The 9437-nt window shown below is 31.5% G+C and overlaps 1 protein-coding gene across 5 annotated transcripts; it reads left to right on the top strand.

Moving 5' to 3' along the window:
* The first annotated feature begins 897 nt into the window (after positions 1 to 897).
* Positions 898 to 3572, top strand: LOC142550844 (uncharacterized). 5 transcript variants are annotated; one of them, XM_075659891.1, is made up of 5 exons: positions 901 to 1068; positions 1192 to 1306; positions 2085 to 2358; positions 3055 to 3141; positions 3279 to 3572. In XM_075659891.1, the coding sequence occupies exons 1-5, from the start codon at positions 989 to 991 to the stop codon at positions 3398 to 3400; spliced, it is 678 nt and encodes a 225-aa protein (XP_075516006.1). In that variant the 5' UTR covers positions 901 to 988; the 3' UTR covers positions 3401 to 3572. The 5 variants fall into 5 exon arrangements, with proteins under 5 accessions (XP_075516008.1, XP_075516006.1, XP_075516004.1 ...); XM_075659889.1 differs by having other exon boundaries at positions 3037 to 3141; XM_075659888.1 differs by having other exon boundaries at positions 907 to 1068; positions 3019 to 3141.
* Positions 3573 to 9437: the final 5865 nt, after the last annotated feature.

Here is a 9437-nt window from a genome sequence, read left to right as displayed (position 1 = left end):
ACCACAGTTGTAATTTAATTTTGAATATTAAGATTTTTGTAATAAACAAATTTATGAATATAAATTAAATTTAACAACTTATTTTATTTTATTTTTAAAAAATATTATAATATTTTACAGTTTAATTATTGAACATTTAATTTAATTATGTAATGTGTTGTATCGTTAATTTTCTTTTTACTACTACAATTCAAATATCAAATTTTAATTGAAATCAGTTCAAATCATAATCGAAAATCGTTATAAACCGAAACATAAACCATTAGAAAATAAAACTAAAATCATATTCTGCGGTTTGGTTTTGATTCCAACTTCTATCAAAACTAGAATCATCATCCGTTTAAAACTTGAGTCGAGGGCTATTTGGAGCACGAGTAGGTCTTTCATAGGACGGTCTTACGGATCTTTATTCGTGAAACGGAATAATCTTGTTCATATTTATAATAAAAATTAATATATTTGACATAAAAAGTAATATTTTTTCGTGAATGATCCATATAGAATATCCGTTTCACAAAATTTGATCCGTGAGACCGTCTCACATGAGTTTTTGTGTTGGAGTACATCCGAAGGTAGGTAGAAGTCTAGAACCATTTTTAGTCTAGAAGGCTGGGCTACAAATAACATTTAGATTTTGTTCGGAGAGATAAATTTGAAATTATTGATTTCGATTATAGTTTTATTATCTGAAACAACGATCAAATATTAAATTTACAAATAATTTATTTACACGTTAGTAAGATAAAACAGAATGTATTTCAAAAGAAAATATTATTGCGTTAACTTTAAATTCATCGTAATTAACATAAAATACTATATATAAATATTTAAAAGTGAATTTGAAATGAGTTCAACAAAAATAAATTTCAAATCGAAATGTAACCTTAAATTCAAAACATTGGCGCTAAATATAACAGTGGTAGTCTACAGACCAAAGGAACACGACTACACGAGAAGGATTCAGTTCAGAATAAGAATCGACATTGAAATGAAATCAAAACAGCCTTCGATCAGGCCGGCGGGGCAACGCTCCATAACTTCTACCGTTCTCTTCCGTGACCCAAAGCGGTAGAGCTAGGGTTTATTCATTTATTGTTATATATATATATATTTTTTTTCAAATTCTTGGATACCGGAGATTTCTTGTTTTCTGCTCTCTTTTCAGTTTTCAGATCTGGGTTTCGTTTTCAGGTCGAGTGTTTGTGACAAAGATGTTGGCGCTTCTACTCAACAGGGTTCGCAGCTTTCGCTATCGGATTTCCTTAAACGGAAGGTGCGGAGGACTTCCGCGCCACACTCTTCTCGGGTAATCCTCAAAATCATGTAATGGCCCATGTGTTTATTCACAAATTACTAAAAGAATATAACGGTTTTGATGTTTGAGAGTCTATTGCGATAAAAACGAATGAGCTACTAGTTGGAATTCTATTTTCGTGAATGGAAAAAACATGAGCCACTGGTTGGATTGTTTCACTGGTTTGCTAATGCGCGCTGACCCATGGCCCCCCGTTCATGTGGGGTTATTCTTTATTGGTATATGGCATAAGTTAATCAACAAGTAGGGGTTAAATCATAAGATTTTTTTGTTCGATTTCCATGGAGTGCTTAGGATATCTTTGTTGTTTTCTTACGATTCGTTGAAGAAGAAGACGAAGGAAAAATAGAAATAAGAGAGTAAGATGTTTTCCAAGTAATTGGCGGAATAAAATAAATAAATGTTGTATTCCCAAGTATTTGGTTTGCCAAAAGTAGTTGGAAGTTAGCTACAACGGGAGTGAGAATAAAAAGAGGGAAATGAAGTAAGAGTGTACTCTTATACAAATAATGGACTATTTTCTAAGGGAGGGAATGTCTCTTCTCTTCAACAACCTCTGCAAACATAACCAAACAAAACATTGAATTCAGAAATAATAAAACGATATCTCCCTACTATCAAATGAAGTTGGATCTTTATCTGTTCTTTGTTCATACCTTTTGGTTTCTCTACCAAAAAGTTGCGGAAGATGTCGCAAGTGCATCATTCAAGACTTTAGGCATGTGCTACATTTATTTAGACAGTTCAGAAGTTTTAAATATGTAAACAGGTAAATTACGTATGTACATACTGTAACATAAGGTACTATAAGCAGGGGAAGGAGCAGCCCTTTATGTCGCCCTTAAGTTGTGAAGTGTCAAATTCAAATGTAGTTGGAGTAAATTCTAATGATGGTGGAGAAGCAGATGCAAACCTGTCTATTGATAGTGTTCTTCAAATGTTAAAGAATAATGGCGAGGAAAAGAAAGATTGCTCAAACATCTCTGCTCCAAATGATACTCACGACTTACAACAAGCAAGAAACAGAGAAAATCCGTTTGAAGGTATGCAACCATATATTTTAGTTAGGTGATGAAGTTTCCATACACCACAACCCTGTTAAAAAGGATAAGTCGTAGTTAACCATACTCGATAAAAAATCAAAGCATTTCAATATTTGGTTATATGTCTACAAGTTGCTATGTCATCCGGACTTAGTATTCAATAGAAGGTAGTTGAAGTTGGCAGAACCATAGTACGCTAACACAATTTCCTCTATTGCTAGGATAGTGTCTATGGTGTGAACCAAGAAAACTAGAAATTTCCAGATTAATTTTCCCATCAATAGTTCATGAATCATACTGAAAATTTTGATATAGAGCATATAGTGATGCCTAAGATTTTTGAGAGCACATATGGATAGTGATTTAAGTGTGATTTTAATGTGTTGCGTCATCTATACAGATGAAATGCAAGAGTTCTCCTCGAAAATGTTGCATAACCTCTATTCAGACTCTGGGTTTGCTGATATAACCAGCTTAAAAGTTTACTTCAATGCTATCAACGAAATTATCCCTCGAGTGATGTGATTTGGTAGATTAAGGCATGTTGAGTAGATGATGTTAAAGTATATGCATAAATTCCATTTTGAATGTCACAATAGAATGTTTGATCAAAAGGATATATATATATATATATTTAATTTCTATACGAACTATGATTAGATCATGATAAGCCATCAGCTGGAAAGGTGTTGGCAGTTCTTGGAGATGGTTTAAGACCGATACTGAGTAGGAAAAGGAAGAAATTTTCCAGCAAGGAGGAATCCAAGCCTCTGTTCAATCACTGTATGGGATATATTCTTAAACAAGAAAGCAAACATCTTATCATTTCTATACATTTTCTTCCACTTTCCCTGATTGTTATTCATGCATTCTTCCCTAACATCAGTTGTGTGACAAAAACCTTGTGATTTTCGAAACAGATGAGAATGGGGGTGGCTGGTGGGACGACAATATGGAAGGTATTGACAGTGAAAATGTCGGTTGCAGTTCTGCATGGGAAGGAGTTGGTTGTACTACACTTGGAGGGATCGAATGGCATTAAGTAGTAGAGCTCATGTAGGCCGGTATTTTCATGAATGATTTCCAAATACTGAGTTGCAAGAATTGATGTAGGTATCCATTTTCAGTTTATGTTATGTAAATGATCTGTTTTAGTGTGGACATCGTCTTCCACTTTTTCACAATCTATTCCCTTGAAGGGAATGTGATTTTATGATTTATTTCTATGTTTTTAGCTTTGGTTCTATTTTTTCAAAGAAGTAATTTATCTTTAAAAAAAGAAAGAAATAATTCTGAAAAAATAAACTGGAGAATGCTTTGTTGAGAATGAACTAAAAAAAGTATAATATTCCATCCATAACTGTTAAAATAAAGAATCCAAGTTAGGACAATATTGTTTCCACGTGTAGAAAACAACGCTGATTAATGCATGATCCCAAAGCACAATATTGAAATGACACCAATTAACATATGATTTTTTCTTTTCTCTTCTTTTGTATTTTTTGACAGTAGAACTACAGTACTGGATAACCCTTGGACTAATACAATAATTTATAAATCAGGTTAGTCAGATAAACTATATTGAGCAAATTTTATGCGACAGATTCGTCTAAGAAAATGTTGGTAAGGAAAATCATAGTCATGAATTATGGTAATTAATATATAATTCTACATGTCTTACAATGTTTCGTTTGAAATTATTATTTTTATTTGTATATATAAAATGGCTTGATTTCAAAAAATCTTGTACAAAACACATGCACAGAGACCATAACAATATTTTAATTTTGATAATACTGTTATACCGTAGCAAGCATATGATTTTACACCCCTTATAATTTTGTTTTTCTTTCATTTTTCTCTATGTGAAGATTGAAGTCGAAAAATGAAATCATATAATGACTCATATAAAATAAATAAATAAGAAAAAACATAATTGAGCAGCCGATAATAGCCTCAATTTTTGATTCAAAGACTTTAGACTTTTGAGATAAGCATACACATATCTTTTTGACATTCAGGATCTCAATCTCACTCATTGATGGTATGAGAACCCTTATAAATAAAAGCGATGAGATCCCTAAGCATACAACTCACACAACCCATAAGAACAATAGTACACAATCTACAACTTGTTGGACTAATTAGAAGGCTTCAAATTGGAGGAAAGCGGAATAATTACATATTATTCAATAGTTGGAGGTAATACTCGATTTGTTTCCGCGTATTTGTTTATCATGTTCATCGATATATAGAAACATGATTTTTGTTGAGAAAAAAAATCTAACATTTAGTATGAGAGCTTATATACATCTGCCTTGAATATATTTGTTCTTCATTTTTCAAAAATTATGATATCATGAACTCTTCAGAAAAATTTATTTTTGAAAGTTTGTATAAAAAGCTTGAAGAACGGATATCATAATATTAAGAAATTTACATAAGAATTTCTCTGAGTATATCTCGGTTGAAATCGTGAAGATGATAATTTGTTTATGAATTTTGATATGAAATAAGCAAAAAATTTGGAAGCATGAATTGAAGGTCGTATGTGGACAGAGAAATCTGCTAAAATTAAGAAATTGATTTATGAAAGTTTTGGGAAAGAAATTTGAATTTTTAAAACTAATGGCTGAAGGTAGAAGATGATTTTTTGCATATGTACATGATTTAGAGATCACATTAAGTGTAACGTTCCAAACATCCGGTAACGTAAACCACATGCATGAAAATTTTAATTTGCTAAATTAATTTAATTAAATGATTTTGGACGCATAAATGATATATTTTGAGCGATTAAATCATTAATTGTGTAATTTTGCCCGATTGCATAATTTAAATATTTTCAGGCGAATATCGGTGGTTGGCCCATGACGGAGGACCAAAGACGATTAAGGTGTTAAAAATTTAAAAGATAAATTTTTATTTTTAGTTAAGAAAGTATTTATTTTAAATAATTTAAGAATTTTAGTATTTTTAAGGTCAAATTTAAATAATTAGTGGGAGTAAGGAATTTATGTATTTTATAAAGTATTTTTGGAAATAGATATTTTTAAATCTTTTAATTTGAGGCCTAATAATTTTATTAATCTTAATAGGCCTAACTTATTAGTTAAAACTATGGTTAATTAAGCTCATCGATTAAGTAATTAGAAAGTCATTTTGTTTTTTTATACAATAATTAAACCATAAACCTAAATACACACACTCTTACGTGAAGCGTACAGTCACCGAAAGAAGTGGAGAACATCGGGTAGCTTCTGGGGAGTGCTCTACGAGAAGGCATATGGCCGATTCCAAGGGACTTGCAAGGAGAAGTTTTTGAATTTTTTTCTCATTCGTTCTTCGATTTTTTAATTTTCCAAGACATGATGTCTATTTCACTTCTTACATACGTCTCTCGAGTAACCTAACCATCAATCATCCCAACTTTCTAAAAAATTGACCCTGACAAATGTATAATTTTAGCTCTTAAGATCATAACTACAACTTATAATACATCAAACTTAAGTTCCCAAAATATGTTAACTTAATGTCTAATCCTATAACTTAACTAATTGATCAACTTTACTTTAAATTGTCATCACTCTAAATTTTTAATTTTCCACAACATTATTCTATTAATGATTAGATTTTCAAGCCCAATATCGATTCATCCTACAATGTCATTGATTACAATTTCTTATAACATTATAACCAAGATATTTCAATGTTATAAATATCCCTTCAAGGCTAAATCATCGAAAATTCATATCATTAAAACCATTCAATTCTCACTTATTGCTAAACTAGTTCCCAAATTTTTAACCATTGCAAGATAAATTCCTAATTTCCTAGAAGATTATCCAATTGGCCCTTAATTTTGAAAATTCTATAATTACCCCTAAGTTCTAGGCATTCCTAATTCCATTTTATAGGTTTCTCGTAACATAAAATTGAATCATCTTAAACTTATTAAAACCAAAATCAATTCTCATAACCAATCTTACATTTCCATCAATACTAAAATCACAAATCATACATTTTTATACTTTTAAAGATCGTCGTAGTCTTCAAATCATTATCCTTATATGAAATTCTCAAAAATTAACTCAACTAGTAACCACGAATCATCAGCATTTTCTTAACAAAACTACATGGCAAAAGAATTCAAAATCTTCATGACTAACTTATGACCCAAAAAATATAACATCAGTACTGCTAACCAAAAATCAATATAGTCAAATCATTTCGAACATTCCCTAACGGCACATTAGCCAACTTCTTAATCATGTCCAATTCAACCATAAAGCTAACATGCATGAAAATCATATAATTTCTTATTTCATGTCGTAACATGCATATAGACAGATAAACATGTACTGTAAAACGTATATCATGTAAACATGCAGGTGATAGCATTAAAAAAATTTAAACTTATAGACTTGAGGCTTGATTACTGAGCTTCTTAAGCTGGCGGTGGCACAACCCTCTATAAGAACCCTTGCTCTGATACCAACTGAAACGTCCACTGCTTAAATAACTGCTTAAATGTTTTTTTTAAAGCTCTTTTCGGAAATACTCAAATACATGCATGTGATAAAAGCAGTCAATTATGAATCTTAAAAAGTCTCACAATCACTGCATAAAAATAACTACAGTTAATAAAATTTAAAATGAAATCAATCTCCTAGTCTACTGTTTTAAAAGAACTCGGTGTATAAAGAGATGCAAAAACAATTAAAATATTGTTTGCATCTATGACTCATGATCATAATATGCGGAAAAAATGCAAGGTCCTCAGGTTAACGTGCCCACACCCAGCTCCGCCTATTCAGTCTTCAGCACTTCCAGTCTCCACATCATCATGCATCAATCATACTTAGTGAGTCTAGAGACTCAACACATCTGAACTGTGATAGAAAGTACATATACATAATATGTAACAGTGAAAAGTACTGTAATTAAAATATCTTTCATGATCTTAAAAGCACAAGCTTAAACATAACGTGATAAAGCAAAAATGTAACGTACCGTGTTTTTAAACATACTTAAAATTTGTAAAAAATAAAAATTTTCTTAAATAAGTAATCATCTTTCAAAATGTTATACAAATAAAATGTTTGACAAAATATTTGGAATGTAAACGAGTTAGCAACAAGTACTTATTTAAAATAACATTAAATAATTTCCTTAAAAATAAGAGTAAATGAAAAAACATGCATAAAAAAATCCTTGAAAACTAAGCGGTCCTTGGGTTAGGTCTTCCGCATCGTCCGAGCCAACTCACTGGTCCCTACCTCTCGCCTCCTCAGACTTGTCATCACCTACATCGATCAAGTCTAGTGAGTCTAAAAACCCAACATATATAAACTGGGAATAGCAAGTAATGTTTAATAAAACCACATGCATTTTAAAGTAGCATATACGTAACTTAACTTTGAACATACTTACATAACCATAGACGTGCCAAAGATTCATAAACATTTTCATAAACGTGCTTGCATCGTACATACTTAAACATACATAATCATCATCATTTTGCGTAGAGATATGTTTCCAAGCAAGTGACCCATATATGTTACGCCTGATCAGACTAAACCAAAGTACTAGGTTGACAGGGTTGTGCACTGCCACATACATAAGATCTCCGGTCATGCTTTACAGGGTGGATTGGTCCCTGGTCATGCTTTACCGCTTCCCAATCCTGATCATAATCTGGTCATGATTTACCGGGGTGGAGAGGTCCCCGAACACGTTACTCGTCCATAATTGGTCATAAGACAATTCGCATACCTCAAAAACAAAAAAAAAATTCTTTGCAAGTCGAACATACTAATACATTATGCATGTCTGCCCAAGACAAATCGAAGATATCGAAAAGTACTACATTTTATATGTTGAAAGTTTTTCCAGAAAATCGACCGAAAATTCGTAGGATTCGAAATGATATCAGATTCGGTTTTTGAGATCTAAAAATCGTTCCAAAATCGTTTCAAATATTATTGCTCAAACTTTGCATAACATAAACGGATTTTTACTCACAATATGCATCAAAATATTTACTATGACAAGATCGATGCGAAAAATGAAAGAATATACATGTCTTTGCGTTTAAACGCTCGAAGATAACGAATACCGACACGGTGGATTACGAGAGATGACCGAGGAACGCTTGCTACACAATTCTTGCTCAAACAAGGGACGTAAATCTCCAGAAATTTTGCAAGGCAAAAGGGGTTGAGATGATGGCTGTTGAAAGAGGCTCAAGAACCCTAGACTTTCTCCTCAAATTCAACGTGTATATGTGAAACGACCTTGACTTTTTTTTCTAATCATAAATCATAAACCCGAAAATACTAACTAAATAAAATAACATAACATTTCTAAAAATCATTATAAATTAACATATGAAATCCTCGGTGCATAAAATAAATCCTAAATCATCAACTAACCAAAATCCTATATCGACCTTCACAAAGATCAATTAACAATGAAATAAAGCATAAAAATATCTCTAATAAAATCATTAGCATAAATCTTTAAATCATTTATCTACTATCTAGTGCGGATATAAACGGACCTCAGGTGTGTACTGCTGCACTTGATCCACTCAATCGTCAGCACGTCCCATAAATCATCAAATCATGCATCATACAAACCTAGGTGATTCTAATGACTCAACACGTTCTAAACATGGATAACAATTAATAAATATACAATAACATGTATTAAAAATCATATTTTTTTTATTAAAAATAGCTTTTAAACATAAATAAACCATTTAAAATAATTTAAGCATAATTAAAGCATAAATCGTAAAATCATTTAAAATAACTTTTGAGCATAAATAAATTATTTAAAAAGCTTTTAAGCATAAATCAATCATTTTAAAAATAGCTTTAGAGTATAATTAAATCATATATCATAAAATCATTTTAATCGTAAAACTTTCAAACATATATCATTTTGGGTGAAGTTTGATCCATGAAAGTGACTAACTTTTATCATCCGGTCGATTGATCAGTCTTCAGCTCCACATGGTCCATGGGGGTGGGCACTAGGTTCCACCATGGAAATACGATCGTCTGGGTCCCTCT

This window comes from Primulina tabacum, chromosome 7 (assembly GCF_025594145.1).
Source record: "Primulina tabacum isolate GXHZ01 chromosome 7, ASM2559414v2, whole genome shotgun sequence".
Lineage (NCBI taxonomy): Eukaryota > Viridiplantae > Streptophyta > Magnoliopsida > Lamiales > Gesneriaceae > Primulina > Primulina tabacum.
The sequence above is the reverse complement of the archived record's forward strand: the minus strand, read 5'-3'. Positions and strand labels throughout refer to the sequence as shown.